Source organism: Coenobita brevimanus, unplaced genomic scaffold, assembly GCF_032717465.1.
Source record: "Coenobita brevimanus isolate Jiangsu-jjx unplaced genomic scaffold, ASM3271746v2 jjx.HiC_scaffold_2061, whole genome shotgun sequence".
Lineage (NCBI taxonomy): Eukaryota > Metazoa > Arthropoda > Malacostraca > Decapoda > Coenobitidae > Coenobita > Coenobita brevimanus.
The window spans coordinates 281,789-301,568 of record NW_027642954.1 but is presented as its reverse complement, the minus strand read 5'-3'; the positions used below and the strand labels follow the sequence as shown (position 1 = coordinate 301,568).

General features: G+C 42.7%; 1 protein-coding gene across 1 annotated transcript in view; it reads left to right on the top strand.

The window, feature by feature from the left end:
- Nucleotides 1-19,780, top strand: part of LOC145389776 (intermembrane lipid transfer protein VPS13D-like) — a gene marked incomplete at its 5' end in the record, with an annotated part of 131,135 nt that overhangs the window by 81,965 nt on the left and 29,390 nt on the right. The window contains 12 exon segments of the mRNA XM_080264940.1: nucleotides 295-461; nucleotides 1,250-1,508; nucleotides 6,599-6,753; nucleotides 8,049-8,108; nucleotides 10,428-10,475; nucleotides 11,945-12,034; nucleotides 12,477-12,503; nucleotides 12,848-12,968; nucleotides 13,429-13,782; nucleotides 14,750-14,958; nucleotides 15,457-15,616; nucleotides 16,663-16,813. Of these exon segments, the coding sequence (XP_080121066.1) occupies nucleotides 295-461; nucleotides 1,250-1,508; nucleotides 6,599-6,753; nucleotides 8,049-8,108; nucleotides 10,428-10,475; nucleotides 11,945-12,034; nucleotides 12,477-12,503; nucleotides 12,848-12,968; nucleotides 13,429-13,782; nucleotides 14,750-14,958; nucleotides 15,457-15,616; nucleotides 16,663-16,813 (1,801 nt within the window).

The window sequence follows — 19,780 nt, the reverse complement described above, 5'->3', positions numbered from 1 at the left end:
TTGTCAGCTGCTTCCAAGAGTAGAGACGATGTTACTGTGTTGCATACTCATACATGCAATGTGGTCATGTAACTTGTTAATGCCTGGTACCAGTAAAGTCTGAATGCGTAACATTGTAGGTTAAATGACACTGGAGCTCCTCACCCCTTATGAATATGGGGAACAGGATTTGGATGATGATGATCATGATCTTCAGTAGGAGGAGGAGGAGGAATGAGGAATGGTGATGCTATATATGTCAGTAATGTTGTTGATGATGGTAATGCTAAAATTTGGTTCATATTTTTGTTTTAGTCCCGGATCTGAGTGTGCATGGAACCGTCACCAAGGTACATGCCAGCATCACCACAGCAGATTACCGGCTGATCCGCGGTTTACTGGCCTTTAACCTTGGGGAGCCACTACCACCACCACCACCACCAGCTTACCTCTACCAGCCTCATTCTCAGCACACACAACAGGTCAGTGCCTCACTTCATACTGTATTTTTTTAAGTGATCATTCGACATTGTTTCCTCTGTGTATAAGGGTGGACATAAAGGAAGGGCTACATGTGCTAAAATAGACTTTGCAGATGTATAAGTGGCTACATATCACCCTGGGACGGCATCAGTGTGTAACAGAGGTTTAGCATTTGCTACATTTGACAATGCTGACACAATCATATGTTTGTTGGTGGCACTGACGTGAATCAGTACCTGCTGAGATGACTAAATAATTGATGCATGAATGTCTGAAATTGTAACTAGACCTCTGACTCTCACAGACACTGTACCAAGTTCATGTGTGGCCACCTGCACATTTGAAGTAAGTAAAAGAAATTTTGTTTTCTGGATGATATGATTCATGTTTGAGGGACTGAAACTAACTTCATTGCTAAGGTTAGGAGTGGACTGTAAGTAATTTAGGGAACTAGTACTTCTTTTGACATTACAGGGAATTTTCCTTAACATCAGGAGAATGTTGTTATGCTGTGTATGTGTGAAGTGTAATGTTCGGTGTTAGTGAAACTCAGGTAGTAAAGGAGATGATTTATGCAAGTTTGAGTGTACAGGCATCATGATTTGTGTGTGTGTGTGTGTGTGTGTGTGTGTGTGTGTGTGTGTGTGTGTGTGTGTGTAGGCCCTAATTATGCTTTTTTTTTTTCAGCTGGTCAGACTTTGGTTAGTTTCTCATTTTGTCATGATTATTGGACCCTACCTAAGGTGGAAAAAGAGGTCTGGTTGATGATGTTTTTTCTTTCCCACAGTCTTCACCGTTGGGCATCTCTGTGTGGACGAGCTTCACTCTCATCTTCAATCTGGACAACGTGACTCTTGAACTGAATAGCTTACAAAGGGATGGTGGTGAGGGTGAGGATACAGGCTCAATGGACACAGCTGCCTCAAACCCACTGGCTTGTGTCAACTTCATCAGCTCTAGACTGACCTTTGAAAGCTTCTCTGATGAGTCCAAAGATGTGGATTTGGTCTCACAGGAAATACTTATCAGTGACACCAGGTTCAAAGGTAAATTATCTTCTGCTTTAAGCAGTCTCTCAGCATTGAGTACAGTACATTAGTTTAGAATTAGTTATATTTAATATCAGAAATGGTTGATAGATAGGTATTGCAGAATATATCAGATGAACACCCAACATTTCTTCACCTTAGACACTTACATCTCTCTAGTAAACTGAAGTTTTTATTTATTTATTCTTATTATATTTTTTAGCATTATATACATACAGTAATCCCTCCACTATCCGATGTAATAGAGCCAAAGGCATGGCCGGGAGGTGGGTTTGTCCGGAAAGTGGGCCCCTGCCTGCTGGACTGGTATTTATGGACCCTAACCCAGCCTAACTTTGAAAGCCACCTAAATAGCTCCCTACCGGACAAGCATAACACCTACTTAAACCTATTTAAGACCCTATTCATGCCAATAATGGATATAAAGCATGAAATAAATGAAAAGGAACCAGAGAATGAGGAATTATAAGTGAGTATGGAAAATATTTAGCAGTGAACAGGGTACTTACAGAACGTCGGTGGCCGCCTCCTCTAAGGCTGTGGCAGTGGTGAAATTGCTCTTGAAGCACATACAGTAATCCAGTGTTGTTTTACACTTAATTCTTCGCACTGTGAGTTATAATTGTTTAACACTGTACATTCTGTTCTTAATTGCGCCACGCCAGTTTCAACCACCAGTTTGCACTCCACACTTAATCCTTTGCACTCTAAATTCTAATTTCTTAACACTGCACACCACTGTAAATTCCCATGTGGTCTAGGGGTCTGGGGGTAGGGGGGTTTCAAGAATACTCCCCCAGTATCCCTGCTTGTCGTACGAGGCGACTAAAAGGGTTGGTGGTGGGTTAGTGCCCCACCCCGTAAAAAGAACTAACTAAAAAAGCAAATAAAGCGCCTCGGACCTGGACGGACCATACGTTGACGACTAAGGAACGGACAAAGGACATTCTGAGGGTAGGAACGTGGAATGTGAGAGGAGTGAATGATGAAGTGAAAGAGAGAGAGATTGTCCAGGTGCTTGAGGATGCAAAAGTGGATATATGTGGATTGACTAAAACTAAATGGAGAGGTGAAAGGATGAGAGAATGGGAATACGGTGTAGGTATATGTGCGGGAGTCAGTGAGAATGAGAGGGCAAGAGAGGGAGTATGTCTGATGATAAGCAAGAAGTGGAAGGAGAATATAAGAGAGTATGGAACAGTGGGTGCAAGGATTGTATGGGTGAGGATGAAAGTAGGTATACAAGCATGGGCGATTGTATGTGTGTATGCTCCAACAGAGGATCGAGTGGCAAGAGTGAAAGATGAGTTTTGGGCGAGAGTAGAAGCATGTATGGACAAGTTTGAGAGGAGCGAGAGAGTGCTGTTGATTGGAGACATGAATGGCAAAGTCGGGAATGTACGAGTGGATGGAGTGGTTGGTCAGTGGGGTGTGCCAGCGGAAGTAGATGGGAATGGTAGTGCTTTGGTGGACATCTGTGCTGGTAAGGGGTTGGCAATAGCCAACACCTACTTTCGTCATAAGATGATCCACCGGTATACATGGAGAGTAATGAGGAGGATGGATGGTGAACTTGTTGAACGAAAGGCAATGATAGACTACGTGTGTGTGGATGAGCGAATGAGAAGACAAGTGTTGGATGCAAGGGTGTGGAGAGGGTGGGGGAATGGAGTCTTGGTCCATCACTTAGTGATGGCCAAGGTAGAGCTGCAAAGAAAGTGGTTGAGGAGGCGAAGGGGAAGACAGGAGGAAGCAGCTCCTGTGAGAAGAGTGGAAAAATTGCAAGATAGTGAGAAGAGGACAGAGTATAAGAGCATAGTGGAAGAAAGATTGGGAAGGTATGAGCTAGAGCAGATGGAAGGGGTGGAAGACGTATGTAAGATATTCACGGAAGAGATAAGCGCAGCGTGTGAGGCAGTTTGTGGAGTGAGGAGGAGATGCAAGGGTGTGGAAGGGACAGCATGGTGGAATGATGAGGTGAAACGAGCTGTGGAACAAAAGAATAAGGCATATGGTGAATGGTTGGCGAGTAGAGGTAGGGGAGAAGATGAGAGAGAGAAGAGAGAGGTATATGTGAGCAGGAGAAGGGAGGTTAAGAGACTGGTGAGGGAGAGTAAGAAGAAAGTGGATGAAGAGTTTGGGAGGAATCTGAGTGTGAAATGGAGGGAGAGTAAGAAATTGTTTTGGAAGGAGGTAAAGAAAGTAAGGCAGTGTGAAAGGGGAAATAGTAGGGGAGTGAAAGATAGGAATAATAGATTGTTGGTGGAGAAGAGAGAGATATTGAGGAGATGGAAGGAGCACTTTGAGGATTTGTTGAATGTAGAGAGTAAGAGCAGTGTGAGTATAAGTGGTTGGGGAATGGCTGGGAGAAGAAGAGATGAGAGGAGGGAGGAAGAGATCAGTAGGTCGGAAGTAGTGGAAGCGATGAAGATTAAACTGGGAAAGGCCCCAGGAATTGATGGAGTGTGTGGTGAAATGCTTAGGTATGGGGGTGAGATTGTTGTGGAGTGGATATGGAAGTTGTGTAGATTGGCTTGGGAAGAGGGAAGGGTTCCAGAGGACTGGAAATCAGGTATAATTGTTCCTCTGTACAAAGGAAAAGGGGAGAGAGAAGTATGTGGTAACCATAGGGGTATTTGCCTTCTTATTGTGACTGGTAAAATATATGGTAGATTACTCATTGATAGGGTTAGGCATATGACAGAGGAGCTAGTTGGAGAAGAACAAGGGGGATTTAGGAAGGGAAAAGGGTGTGTAGATCAGATATTTGTTCTAAGATGTTTAGTGGAGAAGTATCTAGAGAAGGGAAGGAAAGTGTACGCTGCCTTCATGGACTTGGAGAAAGCTTATGACAGAATAGATAGGAAAGGTATGTGGAAGGTATTAAGAATATATGGAGTGGAGGGGAAATTGTTGAGTGCTGTGAAGAGTATGTACGAGGGAGCTAGGGCTACGGTGCGAGTGGATGGTGAGCTGATTGAGTTCTTTGATCTCAATGTGGGACTGAAACAGGGGTGTGTAATGTCTCCATGGCTGTTTAATATATATATGGATGGGGTCGTAAAGGAGGTACAAGGTAGGGCAGTGGATGTGGGGGTGGCCCTAATGAATGAGGGTGAGATTTGGAAGCTTCCGGTGTTGCTGTTTGCTGATGATACAGTATTGTTGAGTGAAGATGAATGGGAGTTGCAAGGTTTGGTGAATGAATTTGGGACAGTGTGTAGGAGGAGGAAGCTGAAAGTTAATGTAAACAAAAGTAAAGTTATGGTGTTTGAGAGGAGTGAAGTCACAGAGTGTGCAGTGAGGTTGGATGGTGAGGATATGGAGAATGTGAGTGCATTCAAGTACTTGGGTAGTGTGATGAGTAAGGATGGAACTTTGGGGGATGAAGTACGTGAAAGGGTACAGCAGGGAAGGAAGGTTGTTGGCACACTGAAAGCAGTGATGAGAAATAGGGAGATGAGTATGGAAGTTAAGAAGTCACTGCATGATAGTATTGTGATCCCTACCCTGACGTATGGAAGCGAGGTGTGGACCTTGCAAGAGGGGAACAAGTCAAGAGTGAGAGCAGTGGAAATGAGTTACTTGAGAGGAGCATGTGGAGTGACATGGAGGGACAGGTTGACGAATGAAGAAGTGAAGGAACGTTGTGGGGTAGATGTGGATGTGGTTGAAAAGATTAGGAGAAATACACTGAGGTGGTTTGGACATGTGGAGAGGATGGAGAATGAAAGACTGACTAAGAGGGTGTATGTAGGTGAGGTGGAGGGAGGGAGAGGGAGGGGTAGACCGAGGATGAGGTGGAGGGATGGAGTTGAGAGGTATATGAGGGAGGGGGGGTGAGTTGGGGGGAGGGGAGTCAAATGGTGGGTGACAGAGTGACTTGGAGGCGTTTTGTCTGCGGCCACCCTTTGCGGGATTAGGGCGTCGGGCTATAGATAGATAGATAGACTTCTTAATGATGCAGTGAATGATGTGCTAGTTACATTCTTTTATCTTTTCCGTACTAAATATTATTTGTATAGGCACAATCACATGAAAATACAGTAAAAGTCCATTAATCCGAACGCTGATAATCCGAAAATCCCAATAATACGAATTTTTGAAGAAGGCCGACAAACTGTGCATTACTGGTGAGTTAAACAACCCATGACATCTCTTAGTTTACCAATTACAGTTTGTGCCTTCAATAAGGTGTGTGGCACAACCCACCACCTTCTTTTGTTGTATTAGCACTCCATACCTTTTACAACAATAAATATTTCAATATAGTTCAGTAATACATTAAGTAAAAAATTTGTGTAATACGTAATGTTAATATGTTCCATATTGTATTATGAATGAATGAAAAGTGATCCATTCGGTAAAATTTCAGTTTAAACATGAAATTAAGTGTCTTAGGGGTCCCACCCAAAAATCCGAAAAATCTGATAATCCGAATGATTCTCGGTCCACTGCCATTGGGATTGATGGACTTTTATTGTACAGCTTATTAATTTTAGACATCTCAAACTTTAATAATTATTTTGGGTATCAGTGTCCCCATCCTGCACAGTAATTTATCATGTATGCCATCTCTGTACTGACCCTTTTCCTAGTCTGAAGTGCTGCTTTATACCTGGTACTCATTTTGTCTTAACTTGGCCCAGAGTTTTGTCATTTCTAGCTCAGTGGCTGAAAAAGACAATGCCCTGTACTCTGGCTGTATATTCTCTTCATAGCACCTCTTCTTGACTACTATTTTTTATTTTACTATAAGCTGACATAAAATTGCCATCTCTCTATTGTAAATGCTGGGTTGTAACAACAGATTAGCACTAGAATATAATGCTATTAAAAAAAAAAAAAAAAAAAAAAAAAAAAATCCTGTGGAGGGAATATAGAGCCATAGCATTGCCTTTTTCTGTCACTGGACTATGTGAAATAAGTGGCAACAGGAAAAAAAATCTGGACCTTGTTAATGTAAAAGAAGCCTAGTATAACCTTGTAGTGTTTATCTTTTGCAACACCTCAGCATTCAAGTTGAAGAGCTGACAGTTTTAGGCCAAGCAGAAGCAAGAGTAATGTAAGGCACTCTTCCCCTGCAGGAGGTCTAGATGATGCTGTGGAAAAGACACTACAACAAGCAAAACTGCAAGAGGTGCCGGTTGTATTTGCACTGTCGCTGAAGAAACTGGGAGGCCTTACCCACATCAAGCAAAACATCTCCTGTGTTGGCATCATTAATTATCAGGGAGCTCAGGTGCAGTCACTTATGTTTGAATTCATGTGATGTTTGTGCTGGTTTTGTTGGTTATTTTGTGGAAGTAGTGTGTGGTGAGTAAGGATGGAAGCAGTATGATGAGTAAGGATGGAGGCTGTGTGATGAGTAGTATGGAAGCAATGTGATGAGTAACGATGGAAGCAGTTTGACGAGTAAGGATGGAAGTTTAATAGAGTGCAGGAAAAAAAAAAAAAAAATCTCCTAGGTTCAGTAGGTTAAGGCAAGGATAATTTTTTTTTTTTTTTAAATGGTAACGACCTAAAATTGCCATCTTGTCATTGTGACTGCTAGGCTGTAACAGTAGATGAACACTAGAATATGGTACTTGTTGCAAAGAAGTGTGTGGAAAGTACAGTACTGTGTGTTGAGCTGTAGCATTGTCTTTTTCTGCCATTCAGCCACCTGTAGTAATCTGCAAAAGGACAAACATCTGGGCCAGGCTGAGGTAAAAAAGGTATTGCTCCATGTCTGCAGGTAGCATTATGTAAGCAGGTGGTGAATCAGTAGAGAGGTGATCCACTATCCCAATGGACACAGATTTGAATCCCGGCTGGGGCATGGAATGGTTTAAGGGATTTGAATTTGACATGACATAAAAACACCCCCACTAATACCATTACACCAGTCCTGTATGAGACACCCCTAGTATGTATTCAGTATGGGTGGCGGGTGTTAGTGCTGAAGTGGTGACATGTGGAGGTCTATGGTTTGTAGAACTGCTGGGCCTCAGGGAAAGGACTGTTAAGCATATGTCCAGAGTCAGATACATTAAAGGAAAAAAGTATGAAGTAAAATGACGGTTTTGCATTTAAGCCATAATTGTCAGAGTAACATTTCACTATAGTCCTTTTGCCTTAACTTGGCCCAGGTTTTGATCCTTTTGCTGCCTATTTCACGTATCTCAGTGGCAGAATGAGACAGTACTTTGGCTCAACTTGATTTCCATAGTACTTCATTTCTAGCATTATATTCTAGTGCTATTCTCATGTTACAACTCAGCAGTGAAGGTGGAGAGATGTCAGTTTTATACCAAGTTACAGTAGAAAGGGTAAAGTAGGGTGATGATGATGATGATGATGATGATGGTGGTGATACAATACTTAGATCCTACCTCAACCTTGCTGTATGTGGGAATAAGGGTCTGGATGGTGATGATGTTGATGATTATGATGATTATTATTATTGTTATGACAATGATGATAGTGATGACAGCAATATGAGATTGATAATGCTGTAGTGGCTGATGATGATGATTTGGATTGGCTTATTTTCAGGACTCCTGCCACAAGTTGATGGCTCTGATACCAGCTGCAAAGGAGAAGTACCAGGCTTTGGTCAGGAGTCGCCAGCAGGCCATCCTTCCCCTATCCACACCTCCCCCCCCCTGCTCCTCCCCCTTCGTCACTTCATGACCTCACCCCTTCCCCCTCCTCGTCACCTTTCCCATCCTCCACACCCCCTCACATCACCCCTCCTGCTTCCTCACTCCCTGAACCCACCCTTTCCCCCTCCACCACACTGCCTCACCCCTATCCTCCTCCCTCCCTCCCACCACCGCTAACTCAACACACATCATTCCTATATCCTCTACAAAGGAATCGACTAATTGATATTCGAGTTCAGTTTATATTTGTGCACTGTTTTCTCTATTGTAAGGTTTGCTTGTGATTGTTTGTAAAGCATGGGAGTGTTGAAATGCAGTCCATCCAAATATAAATTGCTGTATATAATCTTTGTACTCTAACTTGGTCCAAATTTTCATTCTTTTGCAGCTTATTTTACATAGCTCAGTGGCAGAAAAAGACAATACTTCAGCTCTTCATCCTTTCCATGTAGCATTTCTTCATGACTAGCATCATATTCTAATGCTAATGTATTGTAAATCAGCATTCATGATGGAGAGATGGCAATTTTATGCCAGGTTAGTGTAAAAAGAGTATAATGACGGGTGATGGAGTTAGAGTGATGTAATAATTAGAAGCAGTTGTAACCTCAGGATTATCTGACTGTGAACCCAGTGGACTGCAGGGTGAAGTTGCCACTCTCCTGCAGCCCATCATCCTCCATTTGAGGGGTAGGGAGGGCACTGAGGATGTTTGTATAACCAGGTAGCTTCACCACCTAGCTACATCACTGCCACCACATGAAGGCATCCCTTTTCAGGATGAAAATGTTGTAATGCCGTCAATCCAAATATGAATGATAATTACGGATGTTAGGGTTCGAATGAAGGACTGTGGGGCAGGTGTGGAAGGGTTTAAGTCATGGCTGAGTGTAATTTGTACTGGATTATTGGTTGTTATTCAGACCTCCCACCAAATGGTGCTTTCCAAGGAGGAAAATTACTATACTCTTTTGACTTTAACTTGGCCCAGATTATTGTCCTTTTGCTGTTTATTTCACATAGCGCGTTGATAGAAAAAGACAACAGTATGGCTCCACCTCCTTTACCGAGCACTTTTCATACTGGCGCCCTATTTTAGTGTTAGTCTTATGTTACAACTAAGCATTCAAGAAGGAGAGATGGCAATTTTAGGCCAAGTTAGAGTAAAAAGAAAATAAGCTAAAAAGGGAAATCTTTTAAACCCATGAATTATAAGTCATGTGTTATTTTATTTATTTATTTACTTACAGTAAACCCTCATTATACAATGCCTCATTGTACGATATTTCGCTTATACAATGTCAAAATTTTAGTACCCTATGCCCACTATACAATAGGAACGATTTGCAACAACGATGGATCATCCACGGCTCAGTGAACAGCGGATGTGCAAACGCAACAAAAACATCCTCACACTGTCGGCATTAGACCACACACACTTGTCCACCGGTCCAGCCTCATTAGCTAGCCCTGCCCAGCCAGCTAGCCCAGTCTTATCGATTGGTCCAGCACCATCAGCCAGCACCACCCAGCCAGCTAGCCCAGTCTCATCCGCCAGTCCAGACTCATCAGCCAGCCCCGTGCAGCCAGCCAGCCCTGCCCAGTCAGCCAGTTCTGCCAGTGATGAGTGAGGGCTGTGAGGCCCTAACTGTCCCTTAAGGGGGTTTTACACGGTCAAACATGTTGGCCAACACTGACAACACGATGTTTGAGAGTATGTTTGAACATGTGAAAGGGGTAAACATGTTGGACCAACGTGTTGGACGGATGTCTGATCTGGCCTGACTTTTGTGGGCGGAGCTTGCTTGTTCATGTCCATGCATGAACGTCTGAACACGCATCAGTCTCCAACCGTCATACATACTCAAATCTCGCGGAGGTAACATCTATAGCAGCTCCTTCAGTGACAGACTTGCCGATTATTTCCAAAATGAATGATACGTGTGCCGTTAAGGACAAGGAAAGGGAAATTATGGTGGATTTCATTGACATATATAGGAAGCATATAGCATTGTGGAAGGTGAAATCGAAAGAATACTCTAATAGGAATTTAAGAAATAAAGGTATAGATGAATTGCATGGAAAGCTAAAAGAACTTGACCCTCAGTGCTCGCGGGATGATGTGATGAAAAAAATCAACTGTCTTCGTAGTTCTTTTAGAAGGGAACTTCGAAAACATGAGAGCTCCAAGAAGTCTGGCAAATCAACTGATGAAATATACATACCCACTCTCTGGTATTTTGAAGACATAATGTTCATATGTGATCAGGACGTGCCACGAGAAAGTAGATCAAGTTTGCATTCTGTTGATGAAGAGGTGAGTTGTAAGGATTTGGCCTCTTTTTTTTTTTTTTTTTTTTTTTTTTTTTTTTTTTTTTTTTTTGCCATGGGTAGATGATTTTATTCAGTTTTATGGGCATTTTCATATAATCAGTGGGTTTTAAAATGTGTCTGACTTCTTTGGTATATTAGTTTGAAGTTTCATACAATTCTGGATTACGAAACATTTCATTAAAATTCCAAGAGGCCACCCTAGATCTGAGGGTTAAACTTGAGCCATACATAGGTCTAAATGAAGCATTTGATTCATGAATCAGTTAAACTTATCATAATCATCGTATTTATTTATTTTGGGAAGATAGATTACAGCACAATATGCAATCACTATCCCAATTGCCATCACCTCGTCTTGAGTAAGGGACATGTTGCCCCTTCGCCTCTTGGCACCGACTGAGGTTGTCTGTCTGTTTGGTTTGAACGTGTAACAACTCTTCAAACATGTTGTGTTGGAGGTTTGATGAGCGAGTTGGCCAACATGTTTGACCATGTAAAACCCCCTTTAGCCTCGGAGGGGACATCAACAATCCTATTTACTTAAGTAATAGTAAGAACTACTGTATACTGTTATTTTCATGTTTTTCCCCTCTTTATTCGTTATTAATGTGTTACTTTACATGTTTAAACATAAGGATATTTCATGTATGTGAGTGTTAAGGTGTGTGAATGTGCGAGTTTAGGCAGGTCTGGGAACGTATCCCCATGAAATTATGCAGTAAATGTGTGCTACTTTCGGCTCTTCAAACAAAATACTTTTAGAAAATCTAGTTTTAAAGGTGTGTTATGGGTTTTAAACCGAAATATATTAAACAATATACAATGTATCGACAGTATTGTATGGAAGGAAGTATGAATTCGAAAAATTATGAATTGACGAACTTGATGTTTTGATTCACTGAGTCGGAAGGCGGGAGAGGAACAGTTAAAGCTACTTGCTGCAGGATCATCTCATCTTTACTGCAAAAAAAAAAAGGCATGTAATTCTGGTTGAAATACTCATAACATTTAATACTGGCGAAAGAGTGATATTACTTATAGATGTGAGAATGGCAGATGGTAATTCTTACTGGACAAAGAGGAGGAGGTTAAAACTGCAGGTGTCAGCACATTTGCAACATATTCATGTGAAGCCAGAATGAAGTTCATGAGATGCCAAGTATTCATCAGAGTTAGGGGTTATTGTGTATCTATGTATTCTGTGTGTACTATGTGCAATAACCAGTCAGCCTTTAGCACAGTGAATATGATATTGATAAAAAAGTACTGTACATTTGAGAAGGCACTTTTACTTTCCAGGCAATGGTTGTGCATGGGTATTCCTGAAACATTATCATGTCTTACCAGTATGTCTGCCATTTATTTTTTTCTTAGAAAAATGTATATTTCTTCCTTTTTGCAACCATTTTTATCATAACATTGTAGTACCTGTTATGTATTGTTTTCTTACAGATGGCTGAAATGTTTCTGGTTGTTGAGTTCACTGAAACAAAAGATGTGGCTGTCATTCCCTCAACATGGCTGAAGAGCAGACATGAAGCAGTGTGGCCTAAATACCAGTCTGCAACTCGTTTAACCAGCGCTGTCAAAAACAGAGACTCACCCACAACAGAATGGTTGAAGTACTCCATAAAAATAATGTATGAATCAGGTAATTTTTTTTTTTTTTTTACTCAGTACCATAATGGTAAGGTAGCTACCTAACATGGAAAAACAGAATGCACTGCCATGGGACAACATAATATTGTGCATATATATTTATTTCAAAGTAGGCCCAATCAGATTTCACTATGCTATACATTAATTCCATTACTTGGGTCACTTCATTTTTCACCAATCCTTTCCTTGCTTATTTATGTTATCAACATTTCTGAACAGAATTAAGAGGCATCATATCCACATCTTATTCAGTACCTGTGTGTGTGTGTCTGGTGTGTGTCTTGTCATCTGTCATCTTGTGTCACATGTCTGTCTTACACTCCAGGGCTACTGGGCAAATTCTGATTACTGGGTAAGTAAAAGGAAAACTGTTAATTCTAAACCTTCCCTGATCATGTCTTACTTAACCTGACTTAAGATGATGTAGTCATAATTATCATAATAGAATGAGGAAATGTTGAGGAAGAGCTCCTCGGTGTTATTATGGGGTATCTAGAATAATGTATAAAAGAAATATTTTCTGTGATTATGAATTGTGCATTGACAGGGTGGGAGGAAGATTTCTGCCTTTCTTTAGCCAAGTACCATAATCCCACAACGGGTGACCATTGATAAAAGAATACTGTTTTAGAGCACTCTTAGTGATGGTCCGGTAAGCTAATACATACCGTATATAATTCCTTTATATACCCACAGATACCTATGAGAAAGCCAGAGCTAAGTTACCAGAGGCTGTGTATCATTCTGACCTACACACAGCAGATACTGATTCTGATGCTGAGGATTTCAGCTTTCGTCATTCAAAAAGAAGAAAGAGGTATGAACTGTCTGACTTACTTCTCTCAAATAGTGAAATAGCCTAACAACACAGCATTTAAATGAGAGGGTATTTTTTTCCCTGTTGAAATAGGTATAAGTGTCATGTTGGGGGGGGGGGTGTTTTAGCAGGTTTGCAAACAAAATAAATTTTTCCCATGAGGTTATGTGTTATTATAGTATGGGTTTATTTTAGTACGAGGATCTGCAGACAAAAATGCTGCACTAAACACCAGGGTACCATACAGTATATTGCCACAGTGTATAATTTCAGTACGGTGAACAGTATACAGTATTTAGTAATTTGAGGTTCCCACTCAGTGTGTGATTGTGCTAGTGTGCAAGGGTGTGTTTATGAGGAATTGATTACCTATTCAAGGGTGTGTTTATGAGGAATTGATTACCTATTCAAGGGTGTGTTTATGAGGAATTGATTACCTATTTTTTATTCCTTATTGCAGATCTCCAGATAGATACACTGACCATGAAAGCTCAGATGAGAGAGGTTCTGGTTCAAGAGTTCAGAGTAAGACAAGAAAATGCATACGGGTGGCTCATAGCAGTGACAGTGATGCAGGTTGCTCCAAAAAGAAAACAACACAGACCAGCTCTGCCTAAGCCATCAGCACCAAGCCTGATTGTGTCGGAACCTCATTTGCATAGCAGTGACAGTGATGCAGGTTGCTCCAACAAGAAAGCAACAATGACACCAGTTCCACCTAAGCCATCCTCACCAAGCCCCATCAACACCGCATCGAGATCAAGTCTGGATGGGTCAGTGTCTCAGTTACAATCTGAGCATATATCGTTAAGAGGTAAGACAGTATACTCTATTGTCTTTATGGTAATTTCCTTTTTTATACACCACTGAATTTTATTGCATTCTTACTGCTGCATAAGTTTACAGTACTGTGCATTAGTTCCAGAAAATATCAGTGCACACCAGTACAGTTTGAGACCAGTGATGATATGTATTGGGATGTGTCAGTTGTTTCAGCCACATGTTGGCAGCCCTTTACACTTGATGAATTGCCAGCATTATGTATGGACATTTATTTAGTCCTTCCCATTCAACATTTTTGTAATACACAAATATCTGAAATAAAACACCCACATATTAACTAACCCTCCTGACATGTCTCAAGTTGAAGGTATCTTTTCTGTAGTCATCAATCACACCCTGCACTGATATTTTTCAGAGCAAGTGTATATAATTACAGTTAAGCAAAATTCCAAACAGTACAGTCAGCACTGTAAAACCTTCCTCTTAAGAATGTGTGAACCAATGAGATACTGCACCTGAAATTGAGCAGTTCTAAAATGTGGGATGGCTTCCAGGGTGGAAGCCAAAGTCGTTTGTCTCATCAACTCTCTTCTCTTACCGAGTCTCTTCACTCTTTCTTCAGTGCAGTGTTGCAACACTGTGTTCTATTGCTGTTAAAATGGACAGCGCTCTTCTGAAGTCTCTCACTGCACACTTGCTCTAACACACCATTTGTTTTGGCTGTTTACTTATGTTTAAATGTGTGTGTCTATTGAGTGGGAGGATGGTTGTTGGCTGGTGGGGGACAGGTCAGCCAGGAGGCAATTTACTCGCGGCCACCCCCCTTGGGGATCATGGCATCAGGTAATAGGATAGATAGATAGATAGTGTTTGCTTACTCCTCATTTCATCATCCTGTTTCAATATCCACTGTAAGTTTCAAGGCTGTAACCTTAGAGGGCTTGCTATACAATATTAGGGTTGTATGTAGGTCAGTGACATGCATTTTGTAATTACAGCCCATGATGCAAGGATCTTCATGGTACTGGAGGAGCTATGTACTATACTTCATTCCCTTTCTGCAAAGCTGGACACACTCTTGAGACATAATTCACTTCAAGAGCAGGATCAAGAGGGACTTGAGGGAGTCCTCTTCTCTCTAAATGAAATTGTGGATATGGGTGCCCTGGAATCAAAACTTGTGGATCCTGAACAAGAAAAAAAAGTTGTAAGTTGTGTGAATGATGTTTGCATTGATATTTCAGAGCAAGTTTGGACACTCATAGGCAGTGCATAACATTGATACTACTACTAATAATGTGTATTTCACTAACATGAGTTTATTGTTTCCATAAGCTTGGTGAGTGACCTCCTCATCACAGTCAGGCAAGGAACTCTGTCACAGTTACACGAAGACTCAGCACAGACTGACCACTTTCTTGTTCTATATCTCAGTTTCTATTTCCTTGGATCATGGGATTAAGAATAAACCTTCTTGCTCCTTGCGTGTCGTAAAAGGCAACCACAGAAAAGCTACTGCTCAAGGTGTCATGGCCACCCTGTATGGGATATGGTGATGGACCATAGATAGATAGATATTTCTTTACAGGGACTTAATTGGGGGCAGTGGTTTTAAAGCCTTATATTTAGGGTAGAGTAAATAATTTATAATGTTTTTTGGGGGGATATTTTGCAAAAGATAATGACTCTGTAATTACCCTTTCAGATTGCAAGACTTAGTGTAATAGGCGGAGCAGGTCTTCAGGACACGGTGAGGCGTATTCTACGTCATACTGTGACAAACTCCTTAGCCATGCAGTACAATTGGTGCGGTAAAGGAGCAGAACACCGCTTTTGCAGCCTGAAGCTGAAGGACACAATAATTAGTAAGTAGTTAAGATATGCTCGCTTGGTAACAGCCTTCATCCAAGTCAGGGTTTCTCAACCCCTTGTGGCCTCCCCATTTGTCTAATTTTGTCCTGTGGCCCCCCTACAAATTTTCCATGGCCCCCAAAGTGGCCATATTGCCCACGTTGAGAACCCCTGATCAAAGGCGTCATCTCCGATGCCTCGTTCCCTCTTGGGAATCCCCCACCAGGGAATGGCTATGGCAGAAATATTTCTAGGATACGTTATCCTTGCACTTTTCTCTTATTCTTTCAACCATTTGTCTGTTCCCACCTTTTCTCTCAGTGATATACCAGTACTGCACCACTCTCTTCTGAACCACACATGGTTTCCCCTTTGAAATTGCATATATCCAAATCAGTTCAGTGTGTTCCTTTTAATCCATTCCATTACACCACAGTTCATTCCATGCCTTGCTCCACCATTCCAGATGTTTCACATTGTTCACTTAGTTACATTATCAATCCTTCTCTTGACTGTGATCACTCCATTGTAGCCCAACTCAGTGGACTAAATCTCTGACAAATTAGCTTAACTCATTGTCCATGTGTCACTCTCATATGACAATGTTGGCAACAACACCACTGCACAGCTTTTTCAGTACCATACTTCTTATTAATCAGTTGCTCCTTAAGAATACTGCCTAGTTTTCCAGTCAGAATAATGCCTAGTTCTGGAGGGCCTTCAATGAATGTTGCCAACAACTTACTTTTTTTAGCAGTGCTATGGTCTTTTGTAGGGGTAGGTTGAGGTGGTTTGAACATGTGGAGAGAATGCCTGAGGATTCTGGTGTGAAGGTATGAATGCTGATGGAAGCAGAACAAGAGTATGACCAAGGAAAACTTGGGCTGAAGCTTTGAGATTATCTCTGAGCTAAGGGTTTAACTTGATGTCCAGATGATGATGATAATGATTTTTATTCCATTTTGTAAAATTTGATTCACTCCCATTCCACCTCATATGGATCTGCATTCTTAATTTTTATATTAGTTCAATGAACTCAAAGTAGCATTTATTTTTACAGAAAGTGTGCGTAAGAATCCAGAACACAGGATTGCAACATCAGCCTCAATAGAGAAAGTAATGAAGGAGTGGTTTCGTACAGCCAGAGACAGAGATGGAGGGCGTCGCCAGAGAGAAATAAGAGGCACCCAGCCACAGGACAGTGATACCATGTAGACATGCAAGATTTTTTTTGTCCTTCACCCCTTAAACTATATCCAAATGCCTAATTGCTTTACATCTGCCTCTTGAGAGTTCCATCCATTTGCATTATTATGGTAACTTATCCCCCTAGAAGTTTACTGGCACATTTTCTTTTTCTCCTACCACATAAGTATAGTCACTCATAAAAGAAAAGACCCCCCCCTGCCTTAGAGGCAATATAACTTGGGGTATTCAGTGTTGGTAACAGTGTATTTGACGTCAAGCATATGGGGGGATGAGGAGGGGTATTTGAGAGGAGGGCGGAGTTAATCTCCACGAAACACTGCTTCAATCCACATTTCGAGTCAAACATACTTTATATCTGACTTGTTATGTTGTCCTTCACACAAAATTAACTTTATGCTACAAGAACAAAGAACTTTCAGGTGATAACACAATCCCATACCCGAACATTTATGCATTAATGTCGCACATGATGCAAATGAAACCCCCGGCCTCAAAGGTTAAATGAATGGGCTCGACACACTTAGAATGAACTTTGAATGAACTTCCCCCAAACGCAGCTTCACACCCACACACCTGACGTCATTTACAGTGTTACCAGGACCGATATCATATTGGCTGAAAGGTGTCTTGGCCGGGGGGGTCGTTTCTTTTATGAGTGACTGTACATACATACTACCGCTACCTGACTAATATACCTCATTGGTAACACAGCTTTTTATGGTTAATGATACAGGAACACATTTCCTTTACTGAAAAATATATATATTTTTTTAAAATACAGTAATCCCTCTAATATCCGGACGCCCAATAACCGAACATCCCCACTAACCGAACCTTATCGTCCTGGGATCAAACATTCCCAAAATGGTCCGAAAATCCAAAAAAATTGGAAAAAAAATCGATTTTTTGCCGTCCGTAATTTGAACTTGCCGCGCGCGCCGCGTGAGAGCATTGTTTTGGTTCGTCATTCCTCCGACGTCCGATAGAGCGCCGCTGCATCCTCCCCACTTCCCGCCTGTCTCTCACCGCGACAAGACCTACGCTCTTCGTCATGGCTGCCCACGTGCTCGCTTTTGTGGTGGTGCCGTACTTGCTGCAAGGCCTCCTGCTGCTCTCTGCCCTACTCTTAGTGTGTGTGATGATGGCCCCGCCTCCTGAGAAAAGGAAGAGAGTGGTGTTGACTCTGGAGAAGAAACGGGAGATATTGGAGAAAGTTGATGCGGGTTGGTCTTCCTCTCGCATTCTCCGCGAGTTCAACCTGGCCCGGTCGACTTTGTTTGATATCAAGCGTTCCCGAGACAAGCTCATGCAGTACACGGCTGACTTCTCGTCGAGAAGCAAACGCAACGTGGAGAGGAAGGTTATGTTTACTCCCAAGTATGCAGAGATCGACCGCTCCACGTTGATTTGGTATCGACAGCAACGTGCAGCTGGTGTGATGGTACGTGGAACGGAGCTGAAGGCTGCTGCTGAGAAGTTTGCAAGGCTTCACGACGCCCTAGACTTCAAGGCATCCGAGGGTTGGCTCTTCGCGTTCAAGTTGCGACATGGCCTTACTAACCGTAAAGCACATGGCGAAGCATTGGACGCTAACGAGGATGGAGTGGACGAGTTTCGGCACAAGGTGAAAGGCTTGATCGACAGGGAGGGCCTCACTCTCGGTCAAGTCTATAACGCTGACGAAACTGGCCTATTCTATCGCTCGGTGCCAACGAACACTCTCGCCGATGAGACGGAGAAGCGTGTACCTGGCCGCAAGCTTTCTAAGGAACGGATATCTGCTTTGTGTTTTGCCAATGCTAACGGCATGCACCGGCTTAAGCCCGTTATTGTTGGCCGTGCAAAGCAGCCTCGGTGCCTTCGTGGGGTGATGGATGTCCTTCCTGTCATATGGTACCATTCTTTGAAAGCATGGTTCACAGCTGTGATTTTCAAAGACTGGTTTCACCATCACTTCGTCAAGGAGGTCATACATTACCAGACGAAGACACTGGGAATTCCTCGCGACCAGGTAAAGGCTCTCCTTCTCCTCGACAATGCACCTGCCCACCCGTGCGACAAGGACTTGGTTGCTGAGAATGGCCGTATTAGGTGCATGTTTCTGCCACCTAATACGACTGCTCTCATTCAACCAATGGACCAAGGAGTGATCGTGGCAACAAAGCGCCTGTACCGTCGGAAGTTCCTGGACGAGGTGATGGTGGTTCTCGAGGACGAGGACGAGCGCAGGGAAGGACGTGACACTCGAGGCAAGCGGACTTTGGAAAACCTTCGCCGCTACAACATCAAGTCTGCGCTGTACAACTGGGCTAGTGCATGGAAGGAAGTCCCTGTGAAAACTCTTGAAAATGGTTGGTCTCGTCTGCTTCTCGGAACAGATGTGGAGTACGATTTCCTAGGGTTTGACGTGGATGACTTCCATGCACGGCTAAGTACGCACGGCGACGATGTTGATGTGGACGATGTTCGTGAGTGGTTGGACGACGACGAGGGCGATCCTGGGTATCAGACGTTGTCTGATATCGAGATCGCGTCTTCGGTTGCTGGTGTCAGTCCCGAACTTGAAGATTCCGACGACGAAGGCGATGATGATGCAGACTCCGCCCAGCAGGACACTACTCCAGCCATCCCCAAGCTGAGCGCACTCCGGGAACATCTAGAGTTCGTCCTAGACTACCTGGAACACCCGGACTGCGACAGGGAGATGGGGCCCTTGGGACTCGTGGAGGAAGTGCGTGCTTTCAGGCAGCGCATCATCAATCGCCAGAATCGTCGGTCCTTGCGTCAGTCAACGATTGACAGTTTTTTCAGGCCCGTGACCCCCGCTGTGCCAAGCCCTGGTTCCACTCCGTTGCCTCCCCAAGACAGGCCCTCATGCTCCGAGCCACAGCCCAGCACATCAGCTACAGTGGAGTCACCGCTCGACGTGAGTTTGCGGCTGTCTTCAGAGTCTTCTGTAGTCGGTACGC